Here is a 26898-nt window from a genome sequence, read left to right on the forward strand (position 1 = left end):
GAAATTTTGTTTTTGATATAACCTTAATTTTTTAATGAAAAAATGTAACATTACGAGGTGAAAATAAGAGAAAATGTATCGTTTGTCTTTCCAGAATCAATAATGTATTGAAATCTAATTGAAATTAAATCAAATGTCAAATGTCAAACTACTGTCAAATTTTGTCTCGACTTACGTAAATTTTGTCAAAGCCTACCCTAAATTAAAATTTTGTGGATCACACGTTATCATCTGGCCAAATGTCAGATCGGTAGGTCAAATAGATTGCGAGATCATTTGAGTCAGAAATTTTTGTTTGTTAGAAAAAAATAGACCATTGAATTTTAGATGCCTTATAATGGATTAGTAACAAACAAAATGCGAATAAAACGGTGGGGAAAACAGTACGAGTATCTCTCCATTTAATCGATTTTCCGGACTTTTAAAATTTTGCCCCTCTGGCGACAACTCGAAATTATTATTAGCGATAACTCGGTTATTTATTGACGTACTGGAATTTTGAAAACGGATTTGGATTCTACGTGAAGTTTTGCGTAAAATGAGGCTCAACAACTGAATTTTTTTTCACAAATAATTTAGATATTGACCAAAATAGGTTTTCAGGACGTCTTTTTAGGGTGATATTCAAGTAATGTACGTAGTAAAAAAATACAGATCTTAAATTAAATTAAAGAAACTGACCTACAAAAAACGAATCGAAATTAAAGTTAGGTACCCATTCGGGAGCATAATTGTACTTGTAATTGCATCGTTATTCGGCAATAAATTCGAAATTATGCTTTGAATGTAGGTATTATTGACAAGAAAATTATTCACCTGAGGCTGATGATTAACGGCTACTTTTTGTATGCTGCCAAGAACATTTCGAAACTTAATTTCTCTTGTTTTGTTGCTGAAACAGACAACATTTCCGCCTCGCTTTTACGATTTTTTCTTCGGATTTGTCATATTTTTTTAGTAAATTTTTCTTTCTAATTTTTCCTAACTTTCGATGTGTATCGATATTTTTTTTATTAAAATCTTTTTCTATGGTTTTTGTTACTTTTTTAAATTTATGTTTAAGATTTTTTAAATTCTATTTATTTGTCCAACACCCTTCTGTAATGTTTTTTTTCCCACGCAAGATGGCGCCGCGCATAGAATTTGCATAAGTTTGTTTTTTTTGACAACATTTCCGCCTCGCTTTTACGATTTTTTCTTCGGATTTGTCATATTTTTTTAGTAAATTTTTCTTTCTAATTTTTCCTAACTTTCGATGTGTATCGATATTTTTTTTATTAAAATCTTTTTCTATGGTTTTTGTTACTTTTTTAAATTTATGTTTAAGATTTTTTAAATTCTATTTATTTGTCCAACACCCTTCTGTAATGTTTTTTTTCCCACGCAAGATGGCGCCGCGCATAGAATTTGCATAAGTTTTTTTGTTATTTAGAATTCACTAATTAATTAAGTAATTATAATTTTAAGTATACTAACTAACAACTGATAGTTACAACTATTTTGGAAAATATTAAGTTAAATCACTTATAACCTACAACCTACAAATAAAAATTTGTAAACTTTGTCTTTCCTCTTCAAAAATCTTGTACTACAAATTTTGTTCTTTTTGGGCAAAAACTGTGAGAGCTACGGAATTTAATAAAATTTGTAATTTTTGGTTTGATCCTAAAATTCAAAATTTCTAAAATTTGTTTTTTTTTTGTTGGAAAATTTTGTAATTTTGCAAACCTAATAAGCATGTTAAAATTTACAAATTTTCGCAATTTTATGGTTACAAATGTCGGAATTATGGAATTTAAAAAAAATTGTCAACTTTTGGTTTCACCCCAACAATAAAACTTTGTAAAATCTGTATTTCTAGTTCTAAAAGTTGATAATTTGGTAGACCGAATAAGCGTTTCAAGGGTGACAGAGCCTTTATATTTTATTCTTTAAGCTTTAACATTGCCACAAATATGGAATGCAATATAAATTTTCAAATTCTGGTTTAATCCTTCAACTGATTAAATTTGTTTTTTTTTATTAAAAAAGTGTATAATTTGGCCTAAAAGCCACCTAAAAGGCATGTCAAAAGTAACAATGCCTTCAAATTTCGTTCTTTTCGATTATAAAATATTGGAGCTACGGAATTTATTAAAATGAGTAGTTTTTGCCGTTATTCTAAAAATTATAATTTCAATTTCAATAAGCATGTCAAAATTGACAAATTTTATTTTTGTTAATTTTATTTTTTGAAAATTTCGGAGTTATGGAATTTAATAAAAAATTCTAAATATATTGGTTTCATTCCAAAATGGTTATTTGTGTACCAAGGCCAAAAAGTGTTTATTTTATGACCGAACCTTTTTTTAATGGCTGAAGCGATAGCCGAGGCACTTTTTGGCCATGATGCACCCAAGACTTTGTAGGCGACAACATTAAATTTACAAGTTAATTAATTTTTATTATGATTTATTGATCTAATCATAGATAACCGAATAATTGTAAATATTTACGAATTCTTGAGAAAATTTTATATTTTCTTTATTTACATTTTGGCATGTGTAGCTTCACAATTTATATGAACTAAGTTTAAAGTGCATTTTGTTGTTATGCTAGACATGTTTTTTTGTAATAATAAAACACATCTTTGTTGCACTTTACAACAGTTTGACGATTTAATTTTACCCAAATAGATATAAAATTGAGGGTAATGTCGGTATCTTGATGTAATTTAAAAAATTAACGATAGATGGCGCAACCCGAGTGCGGACAAAAATGGAAGCGACCAGAAAACGATCATTTTTCGCCCGCATTTGAGAACTGAAAATTCAGTTTTTAGTTAAGATCGCCTAAAATAGCTATTTGTGTACCAAGGCCAAAAAATGGTTCTTTTTTGGCCGAGCCTTTTTTTAATGGCCGAGGCGCTAGCCGCGGCCAGAAAGAAGGCGAGGGCAAAATGCCACTTTTTGGGCGTGTTACACACAAGATTTTTTAGGCGACATCATTAAATTTACAAGTTAATTAATTTTTATTTATGATTTATTGATTTAATAATTATAACAACTGAATAATTGTAAATATTTATGAATCCTTCAGAAAAGTTTATATTTTCTTTATTTACATTTGCAGTTTCGGCATGTGTAGCTTCACAATTTGTATGAATTAGGTTTAATGTGTTTTTTAATGTTGTTGCAGGAGCACTGCTAGACATGTTTATTTTCAATAATTCAACACGTCTTTGTTGCACTTTACAGCAGATTGTCGATTTGATTTTACCCAAATAATTATAAAATTGAGGGTAATATCGGTATCTTGACGTAATATGCAAAACTATGGGTAGATGGCGCCCCCATAGATCGGTTTGCGGCCAGAAAAGACTCACTTTTAGGCCGCTTTTAAGGCCTAAAAATTTCATTTTCAGTTTAAGTCGCCTGAAAATTTCATTTTCAGTTTAAGTCGCCTAAAAATAAAATTATTCTAGTTGGTGCATAGTTTTTACCTATGATCTTTTATTCTGACCAAAATTTTCTAGACATTTAAATTAAAATTTTCATACAATTTTTGGGAATAACAATACATGATTGTTTCTTAAAATTACTCCATATTCTTTCTCATGTAACTTCTAAATGACAAGTGATAATAGCTTGATTGATGCTGCGTTTAAAAGTAGAGAGCTCAATGTTTAAAAGGACGTATACAATAAAAAATCAAAGCACCAATGTAGGAGTTCTATGCAAAAGTGTAAAAAATGTTTAAAAATTGTTCATTTTTCGAAATTTTCCTCAATTTTGCCCAAATTGTTTGGGAAAAACTGACTCTTCCGGCAACTTTTTTAGTTAGAAATCTTATTTAATTAGAATAATTATTTTTAATAATAATAATAAGAGTAATTTCAGAATGGTGTATTTTCTATTTTGATAAAAAAATACAAAATTGACTTATCATTATCCTTAAACTTAACGTATAAAGCTTTCATAAGTTATACCTAAACTATGTACACAGACTGTAACAACATTGTATCTAAAAAAATACAACAAAAATACATTTGCACCCTTCTTATACAAAAATAATGCTTCATATTAATCACATTAACTAGTATCCAAAAGAGTATCAAATCCACTGGCATCAAAATTGTACTATCCCTGATTTTAGTATGGACCAGAACCCGAAGGCGCTCCATAATCACTGGAAGGTGCTGAAGGACCTGAAGGGGCCCCATATTGAGACTGAGGTACACCGCTGGCTGGGTATCCACCTTGTTCTTGTTTCTAAAATTTTCATTGTATTTTTTTTACCAAAACCATTTTTTTTTGTATTACCTGTGTCTTGTATCTGATGAAGTAAACCTCAGGTTTGCTGGGCTGCGTGGGTGCTGGGGTAGGAATATGAATCTCTGGAGCCTCCTCGGGCTTCTTAACCAAAACGTAGACCAAAGTCTTTTCTTCATTCTGAGGTTGAACTGGAATAACAGGAGCAGTGGGAGTTGGGGCGGTTGGAGCCTTGATGAAGATAATTTTGTAGTGTTTCTGGGGAGCAGCTACATGGATGGGTCTGTGGGGTCGGTGCTCTTCAGGCTCTGGTGGTGGGACGTGGACGTACACATGTTTGTGGACTGTGGGGGTTTGGGCGGGAGCACCATATTGGGGAGCAGGAGCGCCGTAACTGCCACTGGGGGGACTAGGGGGGCTGTAGCTGTATCCAGCTTCGGGGCGGGCATAGGCCGCTGCCAGTAAGACAGAGATTACCTGGAAAATGATAAGAAATTTTGTGAAGAGAAAGTGGTGCATTGTGACGGATAATAATTATAACTTGCGTAATTGCGCGTAACGGATATGACTGCAATAAAGAGCGCATTTTGTTGTGTGGATCATCATTAAAGGTGAATTTGGGCTCAATTCATGTGTGCTGATATTTATTATTCATGAACTTTCACTGCGTAATTGCTTTTATCATTGTAAATGAATGATGACAAATTTTTATTACCTACTTCAAAATAAAAAAAATATATAAATAAATATAATATAAATATATAAAATGTTATAAGATAGAGGAGTAAAAAGTCTCTATGTGTTCTCTTTCCCGTTGCTCTAATTAAGTTTTATAAATGACCGCCATGACACCGTTTCTGCTTTTCATTTAATTGACGAGAAATACTCACAAACCGTTTCTTAGAATTAACAGTTTAATGGCAATAAAGTTTCTCTTTGTTAGAAATTTTTGCTGCAATTCTGTTACTCAAGTATGATTTTTTTTCAAACTGAGAATGTTTAAAAGGTTTTCTGTTATAAAAATGAGGCGAGTCTACAAAGCCTAATTATGTAAGAATTGCATACAAGAGTTTATCTTCGATTGCAGTGAAGACAGAGAATGAGTTTTGGCATCCAAACTTGTAACGGCTTCAAAATGTGCAAAACTTAGATCTTGCATAAAATAAAGGAAGTAGCTAAGAAATATTCTTCCTAGCAAAGTCTAGAACTGTGCACGAAAAAACTTACAGGAAGTGAAATTGTATTTTGACATTAATTTATTTATAATTTATTTGACACTTAAGGCGGCCGTTTTACTTTATCATCACGAACGACGGCCATAAAAAGCCACTTTACTGACGCTAAACGATATCGTAAAACATACATTTTATTAAAATAATTATTTCATTGAATTAACTCTTTTGCACTTATTTTTTACTTTTTTGGACTCACTTCAAGTTTCCGGATTTTAATTTTTTAAATTTAGCACATTTTATAACACATAATAATATGCTTGGGCTTGTTCTAAAGTAAACAGATTTAAAATTGTGGACCCAAAATTGCTGATTTTAGAAAATTAGGGACCCCGTCCATAAAGAATCACTTTATGGACGCTAAACGATGTCGTAAAAAGTATATTATTATACAATTCGAGAATAAAATCTTTTTATTTATCTTACTAGTCATAAATCTGAGAAAATGAGATTTTTATTCACAAAACGTTTTATGAAAAAAGACACGATAATTTTGGCCCAGGTTGGCTACATTAAAAAATAATTTTAGCTTAAAATTTAATTAGTTAGGTACGCTGATCATTTCCTCTATCAAATAGTACGCAGAATTAGAGTTAAAAATACTTATTTATTAAACTATTGAAATGCGCAGTGTTCACATTGAAACCACTGACTGATTAAAGTTATACATAATTGAATGCCGAATAGCGTTTTGCATCGAAAATAATGTTCCATAATTCTATTCTACATAAAATATGCATTAAATCATATAATATATGGATAAATATAATAATAAATCATAAATTAAATAATAAAACTGCAAATTTGGATCTTTTGAATATTCAAATAAATATTTCAAGCTGCAAATGAGAATTTTAGCGATGTTAGAATTTGGAGAATATAAAAAGAGAAAAAAAAAACTGAAAAAGTGAGACAAAAAGAATGAATATCAAAGAAAAATAAAGATTAATTTAAAAAAAATTGAAATCAAATAATTTGACAAATTTCTAATAATTCTTAGAGGTTATAATAAGATCAATTCACAATCAGTCAAACTTCTTAATTTTGAAGCAGAATTATCACTGTATATAATTAATTTATGAAAGCTAATAAAATTTACTAATTTTAATCCAAGTTCGACTTAACAAATCTACAATTCTATCAATTTTTTTATGTTTTTACAGTTACAACTTTCATTAATTGCTGTCGCAACTTAAAGCTAATTCAAATTTTAAAAATTTGTTTTGTCAATATTTTCCATATTTTTGTATTACAAATTAAAATATTATTTAAACATTGGGCATTGAGGATTGCTGTGTATTTAGAATTATGTAATTAGTAATAATAAATTAGGAAAATAATTTAGTTTTATTTTGCTGGAGTTAGTTAATTCATGGAAGCTTATAAAATGAGAAACTTTAAGTACTAAATTTAGTCGAAATTTTAATCAATAATTTTATAAATCTTTTTGTTTTCGCAAATAGAAGTATCTAATCTATAAAAAAGTAAAAAAATGTCTGCTACAATTCAACGCTAATTCACTATTTGTTTAGGTATTTAATATTTTTCAGTTTTAATTTTTATTTTTCACCTTTTTTTATTAGCAATTAAAATATCTTTTAAGCATTAGGCAGTAAGGATCCTTTTATATTTAGAATTATGTAATTAGTAATAATAAATTAGTAAAATAATTTAGTATAATTTTGCTATAGTACTGTAATTAGTTAATTCATGAAAGTTAATAAAATAAAACATACTCTAATTACAAATTTTGGTCAAAATTCGACTTGACTAATCAATGATTTTATTAAATTTTTGGTCAATTATAAGTATATTTAGTCTGTAAAAAAGTAATTGTAATTAATTTCTACCAAAATTTGTCGCTAATTATTTATTGTTGGTTTTATTAATATTTTTTAGTTTTTTATTTTAATTTTTCACCTATTTTTTATTAGAAATTAAAATAATTTTTAAGCTATAATCAGTAATTGTGTGTTTAGGATTATGTAATTAGTAATAATTAATTCGAAAAATAATTACTTAGTATAACTTTATAAAGCGCGTTGATCAAAATCGAAAATTTTTGAAAAAATAATTTCATAGGACAACACTAAAAAGCTCAAAATAATTTTTAAATATACAGGGTGTTTATACAGGGTTAATTAATATCGTATAGTTTAATGGGAAAAAATGCCGTTTATATTCTCTGGATAAAAAAAGATTAAAATCATACAAATTAAAATTAATTCTCATAATATTCCGTCCGAGAAGTTAAAAAAAGGTGCATAAAATAACTACAAAACAATCCAGTAAAGTGACACAGTTTGATTAAACGATAAAAATGTTCAAAATAGAATTGTATAAAAAAAATGTGGCAAAACTAAAATTTTCAAAAAACTTCCTAAAGTACGATCACTAAAAAATGGAATAATTTTTGTAACTTCAAAGCACACTTGGATCAACACTAATCACACCGTCCACGGTTAGTACCTACCACTAGAAATTTCATTGTAGCACTTAGCGCAAGAAGCACACAACTAGAAAATTTCTTCGGAACGAAAGTATTTATATCCGCCACCCTAAAACCAATTTCAAGAAGTTGAATAGGAGAAAAAATTATATAAGGTGGGGTACCGTGAATTGAAGATGAGTTAGGTCAAATCAAATCTCTTCCCTCTCTACCCTCCACTACTTTCTTACAGTCTTAGAAGGTAGTAGGCAGAATGATGAAAGGTAAAAGTCCGATCGGTCAACATTCTTGAGTAATCAAACGCCCTTGTCTATAAAAAATCGAAATATGTTGTAAGGATCCCAAACCAGTTTTCAGAAAATGCATTCTGGGGCCATCCGGATTGCGCAATTTTCGAAGATAACTTCACTTTCGATACGGTTCCAAGGTCGTTTATGTAATAAAGAAATGAAGATCTCGATCTCGGTTACGAAAATCTGTTTTTCTATGACCTGTTTCCAGAAGCGTTGCGGAAAATTTTGTGCTCAAACGGAAGTCTGCAAGTTTATTGTTTTGATGTTCCGGTTCTTGGCGCAAAATTTCTTCTTATTCAAATCGACGAGTCTTATGAAAATTGCAATTGCTTCACGTTGCTTACAATTGTGTTACAATTGAGTTCATTTGAATATGTTTACGCGGTTATGTAATCTGCCCCGAATTTCTAAGGATCCACAAAATCAATAAAAGCAATCAAGTAAGTAGGCAATGTCAGATTCATTCGCATATTTTTCATTTAAAGGTCAGTTATGTGTGTACGCTTATCTTTGCTCGCATCTACGAAGATTAATTCAGGCAGCGGTAAAGTTTCCTCGTTGCATCAAAGCAACGTGTTATTAACTTTTATTATGTCTTTCATTGTTTCGTTATTGTTTCAGATTTCTTTTTGGAAATTAAACTGTTATTTTGATTGATATAGGACTACTTATATAAAAAACTAAACAACTATATGTTCAAATAACCCTTGAACCTCAAGAAAATTCGTTTTAGGAGTTTGCTAATTTTAAAAAGTATGCTGAAACATACAATAAAATCCGGAAATGCTTTTGAAAATATATTAGGAGTATTTTTTTTTCGATTCTTTCACTTTACTTTTTTAAATCTTGTCGATATTATTTACATTTAAAAAATTCCGTGCATTCAGTCGTTTAAGTTCGTTGAATGGCTAAAATTCTCTGAAATGTTAAGACAAATTCCTTGAAAAATTTAGTATTTTAGATTATTCAGATTGTTTGGATTTTTGGATTTTGCTTTTAGATTCTCCGAATTCTTTCTTTCCTTTGCCTTTCTTTTTATTCATTTTGAATTTATAGACTTTTTAAAGATTTTCTTTAATTTTTCTCATTCTTCTGACTCTTCAGAGTTTTTAAAGAATTTTTAGAAAAGACCACAAGCTCTCAGGTTGTCGTCATAGTTCTAACTAATTTTGAAATTTTTTTGGGATTCTTGAAACCTTCTATTGCTTTTTTGTATGTATTTTTCTCAATAGTTTTAAATTTTTTTAGTTTTAATATTCCTAGGTTGTGACGTATTGACATCTCAGATAACATTAATCAACAAATTTTGGATGAAATTTGTACTGGAGCTGTGGATAGTCATTTCTAAAGTAGAATTGCCTCCTGATTCTAAATTCGAAGTAAGTTTTGCTCCATCAGGTCAGAAGTCAGAGATATTTGTTAAATATTTTTTTTTTGCGCATCTCGCGTTTACTTTTGTGTTTCAATTTTGCTTGCAAAATCTTGCAAAATCATAAATCTCTACAGATGTGCGGAAAGTGGCGCACCCCTTAAAAGAGGGTAATTGGGTGTACCAAAAAAAAAAACAAAAACCAAAAAAATTTAACTGTACTAATCGACATTGTTGATTCAAAAATCTTGTTAACAGTTTTCTACCATTTTCCACAAGATTTTACCGATTTTTTTTACTACCATTCTTTGCACAAAATGTCCTTTAGGTAACAAATTCATTTGAAAGTAAAATTATTGTACAGAAATTGTTAATTTAGGCATTAAACTTTTTCTCTTGAATCTATCATATCTCGAAAAAGTTAAGAGATGGATTTTTTTTAACACTTTCCGGACACCTGTATAATACATCATTGAAAAGGTAATTAAATAAGCTTTCCAACGAACTATAGAAGTCACTGGGAAATTTAGTTTTCCCAAGATATTTAAGAAAAAAACTTTATTGTCACTTTTTAGCATAGAACTCTCAAATTGGAGCTTTAATTTTTTTTTATTATAATACGTCATTTTTAAGGTTGAGATTTCTGCTTTTTAATGCGGTATTAAACAAGTTATTGTCTCTTGCCGTTTAGAAGTTACATGACAAAGAATAAGGTGTGATTTTTTGAAAAAGAAGCTTGTTTTGATCATTTTAAACTTTTAAATATCTACAAAATTTTAGTTTTTTTATGAACCTGCTGTTCCTAAATTATTTTAAATTTGACACGTTTATTAGGTAAGTACATATTTAAAACAAAAAATTTTTATTTTTAGAATAAAGTCAAAAATTACAAATTGTTTTAAATTTTATAGCTCCCATAGTTTTTAACCTAAAAAAAAAATAAATTTGGAGTCGTTGTTACCTTTGACATGCTTCTTAGGTGTGAAAAATTACACACTTTTTAAATGAGAAAGACAAATTTTACAAATTTTTATTTGTAGGATGAAACCTGAATTTTAAATTTTTATTGAAACCAATACTCCGGTATCGTAGTTTTAAATCTAAATTATATCAAAAGAGTTCTTACTTTCGACACATTTATAAAAATTTTACAAAGTTTTGTTGTTGAGTGAAACCAAAATGAAATTATGTAGTTCAGTTAGTTCTAACACTAAAGAAACTTTTGACATGTTTCTTAGGTGTGCCAATTTACAAGATATTTGATGAATTCTTATTTGTAAGTTGAAACTAAAGAAAGAATTCATTAAAGTCACTTTTAGACTCAATATGTGTCTAAAAATTTGTTTTTTCTAAGCAATGGTTTTAATTCTTTTATAAAATTGCCAGATTTAGAAAAAAAAACAGTTTTATGAAAAATTCTCAATGGTTTTTATCCTGTAATTTCTAAACGATAAGAAATAGGTCTATTGAAATTCGAGGTCCACCGTTTTTTGAGGACACCGCCTTTCAAACCCATGTAGTCGATGTAATAATTTTTGAGTTAAAGGCAAAATTACATATGAAAATCACTTCAAACATCGTATTTTTTGGATCATGAGATCAGTTTTTCAAAAATATTATTGAAAGAACTTACTCTAGCCAAGAGTTCATTTAATTAGATTTTCAAAACACTGTAGAGCAATTCTATATCTTTACATGTTTTTAAGAAAAAGTGATGAAAGCAAATGTTTGTATAGTAGAATCCAAAAAAATATATTTTTCAAAAATATCTTTGAACCTGGATTGGTGGATTTGTTGAATTTATGATTCAGAAATTTTGAATTAGCGAGATTTTGCGAAAAGTTTTTCCACGAAATTTTAGGATTTCTTAGGGCATTTTAAGTTCATTGACTACTTTTAGGAGTTATTGGGATTTTACTAGAAACGGTGGCTTTAGAATTTTTCAAATCCACAAATTTCCTCTTCTTAAGGTTAAAGTTTTTAGATTCTATAGATTCTCTAAATTCATTAGGGTTTTTTTGTTTGTTTTTTATTCATTTTTTAACATTCTATAAGTTTTCTAGATTTTTTTTGGAATCATTCGAATCAATATTATGTTTAGTTTTATAGAGAGTTTTAAGTTCTTCTTTTCATTTGAGTTCTTTGGAAATCCTTTGGCTTATCCTTATCATTTTTTAGCATCGTTTTACTATGTTCAATTTCTCATATTCTGAGATTCTGTAATTTTCAATTCTTGCTGAACTGGAATATTGGCCACTTTAAGACTTTAAATTCAAAAACTTAAGGGCCGGTTTACAATAATAATTTAATTGAAATTAAGTCTCTCAACTAATTTGATAAATACTGATATTTGATTGGGGGAAAAGGATCACATGTCACTTAAGACAATGTTACTAAATACATAAGTGTTTAATCGAAATTAAAAATTAGCTTAGCTTCTGTAAACTGGTCTTAAGAAATAAATTTTATGCTTGTTTAAAACTTAATTTTTTATATTTACGTATTTAGTTTTAAATTGTTATTGTTTTTTATTCATTTTCTTTCGTTTCTTCTATTTCTTGAGACTGTTTTATTACTTACTTATTACTTAACCAAAATTAAAGATTTTATGTGCAGTTTTGAATGAAAATAAAATAGAACACTCGAGAAAGTAATAAAACTTTACTGGAACTTAAGTGTTTAACCTCTAAAATTATTGCATCATGTGTCAACAAATAATAATATAATGCAAACAGTCTTATGGTGTCAATATTGTGATGTTAAACCCTACGCAGTTTGCCCACAGACTTCTTTCAGAACTTGCACATTTTATTACTTTTAAAATAAAATGACTAATAACAAAGAGTTTCTTATATGGTTCTCCAATTCGCGAGAAATGTCAAACAAGAACTATCATGACATTTGTCGGATTGTCACCAACTTGTTTTTGTTATTTTAAGTGCAGATTGGCTGTAGTTTATTGTCATTAAGTTTTTTATCATTACATTTTCCTATTATTCATAAACTTGACATTTAGCTGTGGAGCCATCTATGAATCAAAATTGACATGTGTCCTTTACAGGTAACGTATAGAGACATGAGGGTTTTATCAAAATGTCGCTGAAAGTCTTGACCTACTGAATGTATTAGTTATTTCAAAGTACTGTTATTACTTACACAATAATAGTTTTATTTTAGTTTCCTTATTTTTTAGTTTTAAATAAATCGTTTCAAAACAATACAATTTAATAACCGGCTAATGCTGAGAATCATGTCAATACCATAAATGGGAGGTGTAACCAATAAACTTTGACAAGCCATTGTTGACTTTTTTATTACAATGCCGATTTTTTTTAATTTCGTATTGAAAGATCACTCAATAAAATCTCATTACGAAACTGTTATTCCAGTTTCAACTCAACCATTTTTAGCCTGTTAACAAGCGAAACAAATTTCACCTCGCATTTTTGGGAATGTTTCAGTGATCGGTGAAAATAAAGTAAACATTTTTTTTTATTTTATTTTTTTGTTCTATAAAAATGCAGCACGGATCTTCAGCGGCGGCACTTTGATGCAGTGGTTTCTTCGACCTTGATCATAAATAAAGAAATTTTCCTCTAATTTGCCTGGCGTTGTGGAAGTCAATGGAATGTTTTAAGTTCGCGGCGTATTTTTTTAATTATTTTTTGCGTCATTTTCTGAAAACTCTTCGGATTTAGCATAGTCATTTCAGAGTTTTGATTTTTCCTAGTTTTCGAAATTCTCAACTTGACGTAATCACAATTCGAACTTGACAATTGTAGATCGATTGAGTTCAAGTTAAGATAACTTGTAGATTTTTTCTGCTCTTTCGATTGATACCACACGTGATCATATTTGAATAAATTTACTTAAATTATGCTAATTTTGTGGTTTCCAAAAAACCCAATTAAAAGCTAACTTTTGCGATAAATTCGATAATTGAAGACAGATTTTGATCAAATAGTACTCACTTTTAGATCTTGGTGAGCTTTTTCAAGCAATGTTACATTTAGCTCAGTTTGACAGTCTTTATAGAGAAAAATGGCATAATTTCAGGGACACTCCAAGGATCTCAACTGAAGTCGAAAGATATGGATAAAAATAATAATTATGCTTGTAGTGAGTTTAAATTAGGTTCACTTGCAGATTTTGATCTCCTCTTTTAATTGATATCACACTCGATTATATTTGACTACATTTAATTTAAAAAAAATGCACTTTTTAGGTGTTACTCAAAAAAATCCCAATCAATTGTTAATTTTCGCGATTAATGCAATAATTGGGAATAGATTTAGATCAAATTGTACTCACTTTTACGTTTTGGTGAGGTCTTTTAAGCAATCTTAGATTTCGCTCAATTTGATCAAGTCTTTATGCAGAAAAATGGCATAATTATCTCAACTGGAGTCGAGATATTGGGATAAAATCAATAATTCTACTTCTAGTGAGCTCAAATTAGGTTTATTTGCAGATTTTGATCTTCTCTTTCAATTGATACTACACTTGATTATATTTTACTACATTTCATTTTAAAAAATTGCACTATTTAGGTGTTACTCAAAAAAATTACAATCGATTGTAAATTTTCGCGATAAATTTAATAATTGGGGATAGATTTAGACCAAATTGTGTCTAATTTTAGATCTTGGTGAGCTTTTTCAAGCAATGTTACATTTAGCTCAGTTTGACCAAGTCTTTATACAAAAAAATTGCATAATTTCAGTGACACTCCAAGTATCTCAACTGAAGTCGAAATATTGGGATAAAATTAGTAATTCTACTTCTAGTGAGCTCAAATTAGGTTCACTTGCAGATTTTGATCTTTTCTTTCAATTGATACCACACTTGATTATATTTCTCTACATTTCATTTAAAAAAAATGCACTATTTAAATGCACTATTTAGATGATACTCAAAAAAAAATCTCAATCAATTGTTAATTTTCGCGATTAATGCAATAATTGGAAATAGATTTAGATTAAATTGTACTCACTTTTAGATTTTAGTGAGGTCTTTTAAGCAATCTTAGATTTCGCTCAATTTGACCAAGTGTTTATGCAGAAAAACGGCATAATTGCAGTAACACTCCAATTATCTCAACTGAAGTCAAAATATTGGGATAAAATCAGTAATTCTACTTCTAGTGAGTTGAAATCAGGTTCACTTGAAGATTTTGATTTTCTCTTTCAATTGATGCCACACTTGATTATATTTGACTACATTTAATTTTAAAAAATTGCACTATTTAGGTGTTACTCAAAAAAATTACAATCGATTGTTAATTTTCGCGATAAATTTAATAATTGTAAATAGATTTATATCAAATTGTGCCTAATTTTAGATCTTGGTGAGCTTTTTCAATCAATGTCACATTTAGCTCAGTTTGACCAAGTCTTTATACAGAAAAGTTGCATCATTTCAGTGACACTTCAAGTATCTCAACTGATGTTGAAATATTAGGATAAAATCAATAATTCTACTTCTAGTGAGTTCAAATTAGGTTCACTTGCAGATTTTGATTTTTTCTTTCAATTGATACCACACTTGATTATATTTGAGTACATTTTATTTTAAAAAATTACACTATTTAGGTGGTACTCAAAAAAAATCTCAATCAATTGTTAATTTTCGCGATTAATGCAATAATTGGGAATAGATTTAGATGAAATTATACTCACTTTTAGATTTTGATGAGGTATTTTAAGCAGTCTTAGATTTCGCTCAATTTGACCAAGTCTTTATACAGAAAAATGGCAAAATTTCAATGGCACTCCAAACATACCAAGTGAAGTCCAAAGACAGCGATAAAATCAATAATTTTTTGTTGGATTTAGTTTAAATTAAATTCAGTTATAGATTTTTATTTTTTCTTTTTATTGATACTTCACTTGATTACGTTGGATTAAATTTACTTAAAAAAAATGACACTATTTTTGTGGTACTCAAAAAAATCCCAATCGATTGCTAATTTTCGCTATAAATTTGATAACTGTGCAATGCCTCACAAAATCTAGTTTGACCAAGTATTTATATAAAGAAATGGATTTACTTTAGAGGCATTAGAAATTTCGCAATAAAATCAACAATTCTAGTTCGATTGACTTACTTATAGATTTTGATCTCTTTTTTTGATTGAAACCAAAAAATTGTAGACTTAAATGTTAATTCATTCTCAATACTCTCTTTAATGCAATCAAGCAAGAAGAATTTTTCCAATTCTCTTTGCACAATTTTCCTTTCCTATTTGTATTTTGTACATAACATTTGCTAATTGCTCAATGTTAGACTAAATGTAATACTCGTTTCCAATTTCAAGCAAATCATGTTAAAGTCATTTCTTAACACCTTCAGTTTGTCATAAATAATTTCAACATCAATGTCAGCACAGATGAAGAAAGACGAGTTCGTTTTTAGAAAGAGGGTCAAGTGTAGCGCAAATTCGTAAGAAGCTATAATTATATCTTCTCATATAATAAATTATTACAAATTATCAGAATATTTAACATTGTCGTCAGTTTTACGCTCTTGCTCACTTTCACATACAGTTTGGGGAATTGATACCCGATGAATGGGAACAATTTTAATAAGAAGTGGGAGAGGAGTAGTGTCAGTGGGTGGCATTACTCCCCTCAATGCATCCTAGCGACAAAGTTCTCGAAAATTGTAACTCAAATTCATTGAGAAATACAATGCCTATCATTACTCATAAAAAAATAAAATTGTTGCATTTTGCATTCGAAGGACCAAATCCCTCTAATAGCGAAGAATTACTAAAGGAGCAATCATGTTAACACCTCGTCTTGCCAAAAATGATAAAACAATGCCACGACGCATGCATTCGCGCTGATGGGGGTAAATTATTTTTATCTTCCTCGCTCCAATGGCAATTATGGTTTTCTTTGTTGCGCTCATCTATTTGTCCATTAATCGGTCTTGGACTCACCGAAAATTCATGTTTCTTGATGTGTGTGAGAATGAAAGAATGCAAGAATCTCTTTCTCGCTCGGTGTCCCCCACTTTCTATTAAATTTAATTCCATGCATCGGGTGTCAATTCCCCAAACTGTACGCTATTGTTCATTTAATTACGGCGTTTTTACCATACCCGAGGAAAATTAAATTACAGCCTGTCTGAGAAATCTCATCATCGATAATTGTAATAAAATAATACCGTCGGTAAAAGTAAGTATTACAACATCGGAAGTAAATTTAAATGATAACCGACAAACGCAAATTCGTGCCTAGCACACTAGATCAGTTTCAAGGTAATGGTATTACGTGCAGTAATTTGAAAGGAAAGTTCCGTACGCGCATCAATGTACTTTCCTTTGTCTGACTCAAAGAAAATTCTACACCTGTAGGGCCATTATAATGTCGTCACTAAAAATCACTTAAAATTCAATTTACCCTTAGAGTTTGACCAGTATGACTTAAGAATTTAGTAGTGTCACCATGGGTCCTTTGGTCGTAAGTTTGCTCCAATCAACTTAACCCCCGTTTTACGGTATTTTTTTGTAGTTTTTGTTACTTGTGGCGTTAGTAGGAGCCCAAACTACCCAAAATCCGGACCCTTTCGTCGACGAACCACCACCAAGCACCGCCGACATCGGAGCAGAGTTAGTCAACGTACTTTTCAATTCTGAGTTCTTCCAAAACAAAATTCAAAAGTTGTACCAACTCCTTGACCTCAAAGTTCGTTTTGTGAAATTAGTCAACACCCTTCTTGCGCGAGAGAATCTTCTAGTCATGCGACAAGTCCTTGATTTTGTTGTGCGCGTTTGTAATTTCACCATTAGTTTACTCCCGGAGCCTATGGAGGAGCCTAGAGCCAGTTTCCTGGAGGTTTTATTCCCGTCGATTAACACAAATAGCCAGGAGAATTCCATCGGCAGGTTTAACAGGGACGCCAACGTGACGAACGAGGATCGGGATCTTCTGGAAGAGCACAGGGATGACGTCATTAATGTTGCGAAACTGCTGTACAAGACCCCGTAAGTGGGGACAATTCTTTTTCGACTGTTATAATTTACATTTAAATTTTTTATACGTTGAATAAATAATGGACGGCTGTGACTGTGTGCACTTTTTTGATCTACGACACACTTTCAATTTCCATGGAGCGTTTAGTCGTATTGTGTTTTCTTATGGACAATTAAACACTTTCAACGTGCGCCACTGCATTATGATTTTTGATTTATACCAAACTTGACCATATTTAGCTACATTTGTTTAAAAAAAATGACACTATTTCGTGATACCCAAAAAAATTGTACGCACTTATAGACTTTGGTTAGCTCGTTTAAACAATGTCTCATTCAGTCTAGTTAGACTAAGTTTTTATACAGAAAAAGACAATACTTCAATGGCACTCCAAATATTCCAAGTGAAGTCGAAAAATTGCGATAAAATTAATAATTTTAGTCCGATTGAGTTCAAATTAGGTTAGCTTGTACATTTTTATCTCTTCTTTTGAATGATACTACATTTGTTCGTATGCGATCGATTTTAAAAAATGACACTATTAATGTAGTACCCAAAAAAAAACCAATTGAATGCTAATTTTTGGGATAAATTCGAAATACGTGGATATATTTTCATCAAATTGTATATCTTTATAGACTTTGGTAAACTCTTTCAAACAATGTCGAATTCAGCCTATTTTGAAGAAGTGTTTACGTGGAAAAATGGGAATTATTCAGTAGCAGTCGAAATATCCCATGAGAAGTCAAAATTTTGCGATAAAAGTAATAATTCTACTTTGATTGAGTTCAAATTAAGTTGACTTGTATATTTCTATCTCCTCTTTTGATTGATACCACACTTAATCATATTTTATTACATCTAATTGAAAATAATGCATTATTTGTGTGGTATTTAAAAAAATTCTAATCGATGGTTAATCTTTGCGATAAATTTAATAATTATGGATAGATGTAAATCAAATTGTACTCATTTTTAGATTTTGTAAGCAATGTTATATTTAACTCAGTTTGACTGTGTCTTTAAGCACAAAAATGGCATTACTTCAAAGGTACTCCAAATTTTTCAAGCAAAGTCGAAATATTGCGATAAAATCATTAATTTTATATCGATTGAGTTCAAATTTGCTTTACTTATAGATTTTCATCTCACCTTTTGATTAATATTACACTTGACCATATTTGATTAAGTTTGTTGTGAAAAATTACACTATTTTATGTAGTATCAAAAAAAAATCGAAATTGAATGTTAATTTTTGCAAGAAATTTAATATGCCTAGATAGATTTAGATCAAATTGTACGGACTGATAGACTTTGGTTAGCTTGTTTAAACAATGTCGCATTCAGTCTAGTCAGACCAAATTTTTATGCAGAAAAAGGCATTACTTCAATGGCACTCCAAATATTCCAAGTGAAGTCGAAAAATTGCGATAAAATTAATAATTTTAGTCCGATCGAGTTCATATTAGGTTAGCTTGTAGATTTTTATCTTTTCTTTTGAGTAATACTACATTTGATCATATGCGATCGACTTTAAAAAATGACACTATAAATGTAGTACCCAAAAAAATCCAATTGAATGCCAATTTTTGGGATAAATTCAAAATACGTGGATATATTTAGATCAAATTGTATACCTTTATAGACTATGATAAGCTCTTTTAAACAATACCGAATTCAGTCTATTTTGATGAAGTGTTTACGTGGAAAAATGGGAATTATTCAGTAGCAGTCCAAATATCCCATGTGAAGTCAAAATTTTGCGATAAATGTAATAATTCTACTTTGATTGAGTTCAAATTAAGTTGACTTGTATATTTCTATCTCTTCTTTTGATTGATACCACACTTGATCATATTTTATTACATCTAATTAAAAAAAATGCATTATTTAAGTGGTATTAAAAAAAATCCTAATCGATTGCTAATTTTTGCGATAAATTTAATATTAGGGATAGATGTAGATCAAATTGTACTTATTTTTAGATCTGGCTGAGGTCTTTTAAGCAATGTTAGTTACATTTAACTCAGCTTGACGATGTCTCTATGTAGAAAAATAGCATAATTTCAGTGACACTCCAAATTATCCCGAGCGAAGTCGAAATACTGCGATCAAATTATTAATTCTAGATCGACTGAATTTAATTTCGCCTTGCTTATAAACTTTTATTTTCTCTTTTGATTGATACTAAACTTGACCATGTTTAACTTGATTTACTTAAAAGAAATGACAGTATTTATGTGGTATTCAAAAAATTCAAATTGAATGTTAATTGTTGGAAGAAATTCGATATCCCTGGACAGATTTTAATCAAATTTGTATGCACTTTGGTAAGCTCTTTTAAACAATGTTGCGCTCAACCTAGTTTGACTAAGGCTTTATGTAGAAAAGTAGCACTACTTCAATGGCACTCCAAATATTCCAAGTGAAGTTGAAATTTTGCGATAAAATCAATATCTTTAGATCGTTAGAATTCAAATTTAGTTACAAGTTAACTTGTAGACTTTTATCACTCCCTTTGATTGATTCTACACTCGATCATATTTGAGTAGATTAAATAAAAAAAAATGCTTTTTTTGTGTGGTGCTCAACAAAACCTCGATTGTCACGATAAATTTAATAATTGCGAATAGATTTAGATCAAATTGTAGTCACTAGTAGATCTTGGTTAGCTCTTTCAAGCAATTTAATATTGAACTCAGATTGACCAAGTATTTAAGCACAAAAATGGCATTACTTTAGAGGTACTCCAACTTTCTCAAGCAAAGTCGAAATATTGCGATAAAATCATTAATTTTATATCGATTGAGTTCAAGTTTGCCTCACTTATAGATTTTTATCTCTTCTTTTGATTAATATTCTACTTGACCATATTTGGTTAAATTTGCTGTAAAAAATTACACCATTTTATGTGGTACCCAAAAAAAATCCAAATTTTGCAAGAAATTTGATATTCCTGAATAGATTTAGATCAACTTGTATGCTTTAGTAGACTTTGGAAGGTTCTTTTAAACAATGTCACATTTTGTCTAGTTTGACTTAGTCTATATGTAGAAAAATGACATGACTTCAGTGGCTGTTCAAATATTCCAAGTAAAGTCAAAATATTGCGATAAAACCAATAATTATAGTTGAGTTCAAATTACAGCTTTTTATTTTCTTTATGGATTGATACCAAACTTGACTATATTTTTAACTAGGTTTAATTTTGAAAAATTGCACTATTTAGGTGTTTCTCAAAAATATCCCAATCGATTGCTAATTTTCGCGATAAATTCAATAATTGGGGATAGATTTAGATGAAAGTGTACCTACTTTTAGATCTTGTTGACGTCTTTCAAGCAATGTTACATATAGCTCATCTTGACTTAGTCTTTAAGCAAAAAAATTGCATAATTTCAAAGGCACTTCAAACATCCCATGAGAAGTCGAAGTATTGCGATAAAATTAATGAGTCTAGTTAGATTAAGTTTAAATTTTGTCCGCTTATAAGATTCTTATCTCCTCTTTCGATTGATTCTAAATTTGACAATATTTAAGTAGATTTACTTTCAAAAAATGACACTATTTGTGTGGTTCCCAAAAATGTTATAATTTAAATTTAATTTTTTTTTACTCATTGAATAAATAATGACCGACTGTGACTGTGTGCACTTTTTTGATCTACGACACACTTTCAATTTCCATCAAGCGTTTAGTTGCATTGTTCTTACGGACAATTTAACACTTTCAACGTGCGCCACTGCATCATGATTTTTTACTTTGGCTCCGATTTTCAGAGTCATTAGCTAGTACTTGCTAACTATTTATTTATTGGCTCTAGAAATGACAAAAACAATATTTTCTTTCTTTACAGTTCCTTTTAAGTTTCTAAACTTACATATTGTGACTTTCTATTTGCTAATTTTTGTTTTAGCAGGTAATTGTATTAATGTCGTTACGTTGAGGTGTGGCCAGTGGCGTAACTTATGGGAAGTTTTCTTTCGCGTGTGTATCTCGTGTATCCTTGACAGAGTAGGACAAATGTCAAGAGGTTAAAGTATTGCACCAATGATTAATGATTAGTTTGTCAAATAGTATTAACAACTATTAAACTTGATTTTAGGTTTCAGCTATAATAAAACATTGTAACATAATGTATATAATGGTTATTCTTTTATGGCTAACAATGCAATTGTGGGAGTGTTTTAATGCGGGAACAAAAAGCGACATCAAATGCAAATACAGATGAAAAGTAAACTAATAAATACGCAAAAATTAAAGATATCCGATAATATGTATCAAAAGTACATACTAGTCCGATAAAGTGGCATTTGGCGGATTTAAATGCGTCCGCAAAACTATGAATTAACGAACAGTGTATTAAAAAGTAGGTATATTTCGTTACCAGCGCGGAAACTGTTCTATTTTGTCCAGTGCATTAAAACAATATCAAGTTATGTGAAATCTTGATATCTCTTAGTTTCCGATCAAGATGATTCCAAAGAACAGAATGCTTTCTATAAGAGGTCGTGGGAAAAATCACAAACAAGCTTAGTCCAAGTCGTTTTTCTTGTATCGTCCACTTTTTTCTTATAAATACAAGTAACATTACCTAAGTGAGACATGGAATTCGAAGAATGACTTTTTATTACTTTCACACTAGCCGACAAACCTGTTGCCCGCACATCTTCTGAAGATAAAAAACAGTAGTTCTAACGTGTTAGGTGTGATTCCGATTCACACCTCAGTGCGGCGTTGAAATATGTTGCTTCATTTTTTTGTAAAATTAGTAGTCCATGCAATTTAGATAAACGGTAAAAGAAAGGAATAGAAGAACAAAATACATCAAAGCGTAGTCAAATAGAGAAATGAAAGGGTATACCAAAAGCTTCCTGGAAAAAATTAAAAATCAAAATAATGAATGATGCCACTGTCACCTGTGCTGAGCCTAAGTGAAATCAGGAAATCAACTAAATAATGGACGTAAATTACATCCATAAACTTTAAATTTAAAGCGCATTTAAAGTGCTACTTATAGTTTAAAAGTGGCTGCAATTTTTGTATTGAACACAAATAACCCTAAAATTTGCACTGAAGATGTGGAAAGTCATTTCTATAATGGATTGGTTTGCTGATTCCAAATCTGAAGTCCGTTTTGCTTTATCAGGTCCGGATTCAGAGATATTACACAAAAATTTATTTTCTTCACTTTTTCTTGAAAACAAATTTATGGAAATTTATGGAATTGCTCAACAGTGTTTTGGAAAATCAGCTTAGCTAATTTTGCTATTTTTGGGAAACACAATGAGTCGTGAAATTTTATTTTTGTATCTTCAACTTTTGTTAGTTTCAACTAACAAATAAAAATTTGTAAATGTTGTTTTTTTTATCAAAAATCTTGATTTTTGGTACACCTAAAAAACATGTCAAAAGTGACAATGCTTCGAAATTTCGTCTCTTTAATGTTAAAACTGTCAGAGCTACGGAATTTGCAATTTTTGGTTTGATCCTAAAATTCTAAATTTATACAACTTGTATTTCTTGTTGTAAAATTTTGAAATTTGGTAGACATAATAAGCATGTCAAAATTGACAAATTCTCCAAATTTTCTTTTTGTAGCGTTGTAAATGTGGGAATTATGGAATTTAACAAAAATTTGCAACTTTTGGTTTCACTCCAAAAATAAAACTAAGGTTTGATAATTTGATAGACCGAATAAGCATATTAAAAGTGACAGAGCCTTCAAATTTTATTCTTTTAGCTTCAAAAGTGCCAATGTTATGAAATTCAATAAAAATTTTCAAATTCAGGTTTTATCCTACAAATAAAAATTTGTAAATTTTGTATTTTTTATTCAAAAAGTTTGTAATTTGGTACACCTAAGAAGCATGTCAAAAGTAACAATGCTTCCAAATTTTGCTTTTTTAGGTTTAAAACTGTCGGAGCTACGGAATTTCGGAATTATGGAACTTAATGAAAAATTAAAATTTTAGGATTCACCTCTCTCTAAAAAACTAGCTAGATAAAAATTATCAATTTTACGAAAATTCTATCTGGGGACGAAAAAATTATTTAAATTAATACAAAAACTTCATTAAATTTCAGTTTCATAATAATTCTAAAGTCCCTTTAAAATTTAAAGTGAGTTTTTGCTATAGAAACAGATTGTTGTGAGAATTCAACTCACCATAGAGTCGACCAATAAGAGACATTTATTTTTTCAAATAAACCAATCAGAGCAAACTTTTTTTGGAAATTTCCACTAGTGAAATTTTCAGCGGAAATACCACGCGAGAGTGACAATTCCACGTCAGTTGCTTGTCATTTCGTTGAATTCTCATGACGAATATAACTCGGGAGCTCGAAATTGTGGGAAATTTCGAGCCCACTCGTTATATTACTTATGACAATATTTTAAAGGGCTTTTATTTAAAGGTTTATATTATGAAACTGATCCTTAAAGATTAAAAAATTCGACCAACTTTTTAACAATTGCTGCATGATAATTTCTATCTATGATCTTCCATTCTGACTAGTTAAATCATTTAGATACGCGAGATTTATCAAAAAACTACAATTAAGTTAAAAATTTTCAAAATTTTTTTGAGAGTTAACAAAATGTGATTTTTTTTCTAAAAATTATTATATTCTTTGCCATGCAACTTCTAAACTAAGTACCAATTTAGGAGTTTCAGACAAAAAAGTGTCAAAAAAGTTTTAAAAACCGTTTGAAATCTTGATTTCACAAACAAAAAAGTCGCGACGCCAAAACTATCAGTGATAAAAAATCCAATTTCTGCGTCAGCTTGTAGAGCTTTGTCAACTACAAGCGTATGCAAATTTTCCAAATTTTATCTTTAAAATAAAAAACGAATTTAGGGATGGATACAAGTGTTGCCGGACCCTGTATATACAGGTGTCTCAGAATTCATGACCCATAGAGCAAGGGAAAGTGCCGACAGCAATACAGATGGTAAATTTTAAAACAAAAATTAATTAAGTTTAATAGTATTCGAGAAAGGATGAAAAATTGACAACCAATCCCAGCAGCTTATTCTAGAGACGGAGGAAAATATCCTAGGCAACGAGAGTGTAATGTTCCTCTGACCAATGAGTGATAGTATGTGTCCAAAGTTACCGACTTGATTGTTTTTTGAGCAAAAATATATATTTTTTAATTTGTATTCAGAATTGTTGCCTCCATAAGCCTTTTTTCTCTAGGTCATGAGTTCTGGGACACCCTGTATACAAATAATTTTGGTTTATTCAGGTCATCATTCAAATCATCCAATTCTTGACATTGTGGACCTAACTCTAAGAAATAAATCAGTTAGCACTCAAATAATTGTAAAAAGTTGATACCTTCTACTTAAGGCAATTTTACTAGAAAGGTTAAGTTGGTAAAAGTTCGTTTCTTTAGTGACACAAACTGACTGTGACAAGTGGCTTTACAATAACCAACTGAAAAGACAATGCTTTAATGAGGCTCTTAAAACACCGAAATTGAAAATGCAAATGACCAATTACTCTGTAAAATTAAAGTCGTAATGTGGCCTCCGTAATGACGTCATTAGCCAAAGAATAATACATCACCGAAGCATTATTATTATTACTTTACTTATGTAGTAGTAACCATCAATTGGACAAAGTCGTAGTTAAATGTTAATTACTTCAATTTCTTATTAATGAGAGATATTTCTTCTTAGTTGGGGCAACTTTAAAAGGAAGAAACAAAGGCATCCATTTATTTGAATAATTTTTGAAAATCAATAACTAATCATATAATTATATGTATAATTTCAAAATAACAAGTAATAAGACACTAATTTAGAAAGATTGGACGATCTAGGTATAGTTTTGAACAATGTTAACAGTCAAATGTGAAATAGTCTTTAGATTTCCATAAAAAGTCAACTTTGAAGTTTTGAAATTAATCTTATGATGACATTCACACTATGTTTCTTGACTTAACGTAAAAATTCTGTCTCAAATTCTATGACCCAAAATGTATGCTGTATAACAGCACATTAGTTCAATATACAGGATGCCCGGAAAGTCGCGCACCACCGTGAAACTGTATCATCGGACAATGCCATAGATCACCGGAAAAATGTTAAAAAAATCCGTCTCATTTTTCGAGATATGATGGATTGAAAAGGCAAATTAACGATTTCTGTGCAATAATTTTACGTTCAAATAAATTTGTTACCTAGAGGACATTTTGCGCAAAGGCATGGAAAATCGGAAAAATCTTTTAAGAAATGCTTGAAAACTGTAAACAAGATTTTTGAATCAACAATCTCGATCAGTGTGGATCGATTAAATTATGGGGAGTACAGTTCTGCAATGTTGCCATTTTCCAAATTTTCTTTCGGTCCTCCTGCGAAAACAGAGTCTGGATTTTTTTTATACATTTTTTTGGTACTCTGGGGGACCACACAATTACCCCCTTTTAAGGTGGTGCGCCACTTTCCGGACACCTGTATGAAAAAGTAATGGTTCTGCTGCTATTAAAAACTGTTTTATTTTTTTGATGGGGCTGAATCCAAGTATAAAATAAAGTCAACTTGCTATATCGCGAAAAAGATTTTTTGAATATCAGCAAAATGGAATTTTTTCGCCACCGCCAATGAATAAAGGAACTTGTGAAAGTGTTGGCACATTATAAGGGGGTTTTGTGCAAAAGTCAAGCAAATCCATTTCTGCTGAATTAGAAATGCATACATTTGAACACTTTTTACTCATGATTTATTCGTATTTTTTATTGCTTTTACTCGGTAACAAATATTTAGTCTTCTTGCCTTAAGGCCACGTAACATTTTTAGTCCAAACCAAACAGCAAACAATAATTTGTTTTTCACATACATTAATTAACGCAAAATTATAAATGTATAGACTAATCGTCGACTTTTGCGACCAATTTTTAAATAAATAAAAAACTGCAATAAACAATAAAATCGACTCGCCTCAAATAAAATGGGTATAAATTTTTTATTTATGAACAGCCAAGAAATGTTTTTTTTAATCTTTTACACAATACAACGTAGAATAAGTTGCACTTTAATTTTTTGGCTAAACATACGAGAAGTTTATTAAGTTTTTATTTTTTTTTGTTTTTAAATTTTTTTTTTTCAGAAAAAATATATTTTTTATTGTTTAATTTAATTTAATAAATTACTCATTTTATAGATGTATCTATGGTGAATAGGTCAATAAAAGTTTTTTTTTGTATCTTTTGTAGTTTGCAAGAAAAATGCATTTTTCTGATTCGCCGCAAAAAAGTTTAAATGTTCCTAACTTTATCAAAAATAATACTTAGATACAACTTTTCAGACCATTAAATC

The 26898-nt window shown here is 29.9% G+C and overlaps 3 protein-coding genes across 3 annotated transcripts in view; 2 read left to right on the top strand and 1 right to left on the bottom strand.

Moving 5' to 3' along the window:
- LOC148176836 (uncharacterized) overlaps positions 1–26898 on the top strand; it is a 42848-nt gene that overhangs the window by 1315 nt on the left and 14635 nt on the right. The window lies entirely within an intron of this gene.
- TwdlE (TweedleE) lies at positions 3894–8020 on the bottom strand. The gene is made up of 3 exons (XM_088033132.1): positions 7956–8020; positions 4302–4727; positions 3894–4250 (listed from the first exon to the last, which is right to left on the bottom strand). Exons 1-3 carry the CDS (start codon positions 7968–7970, stop codon positions 4131–4133), a joined length of 561 nt encoding a protein of 186 aa, XP_087889258.1. The 5' UTR covers positions 7971–8020; the 3' UTR covers positions 3894–4130.
- LOC148176838 (uncharacterized) lies at positions 16888–17638 on the top strand. Its single transcript, XM_088033116.1, has 2 exons — positions 16888–17059; positions 17111–17638. Exons 1-2 carry the CDS (start codon positions 17045–17047, stop codon positions 17585–17587), a joined length of 492 nt encoding a protein of 163 aa, XP_087889242.1. The 5' UTR covers positions 16888–17044; the 3' UTR covers positions 17588–17638.

The sequence above is a fragment of the Gnatocerus cornutus genome, chromosome 3 (assembly GCF_029298725.1).
Source record: "Gnatocerus cornutus isolate USDA-ARS CGAHR chromosome 3, icGnaCorn1.1, whole genome shotgun sequence".
NCBI classification, from domain to species: domain Eukaryota; kingdom Metazoa; phylum Arthropoda; class Insecta; order Coleoptera; family Tenebrionidae; genus Gnatocerus; species Gnatocerus cornutus.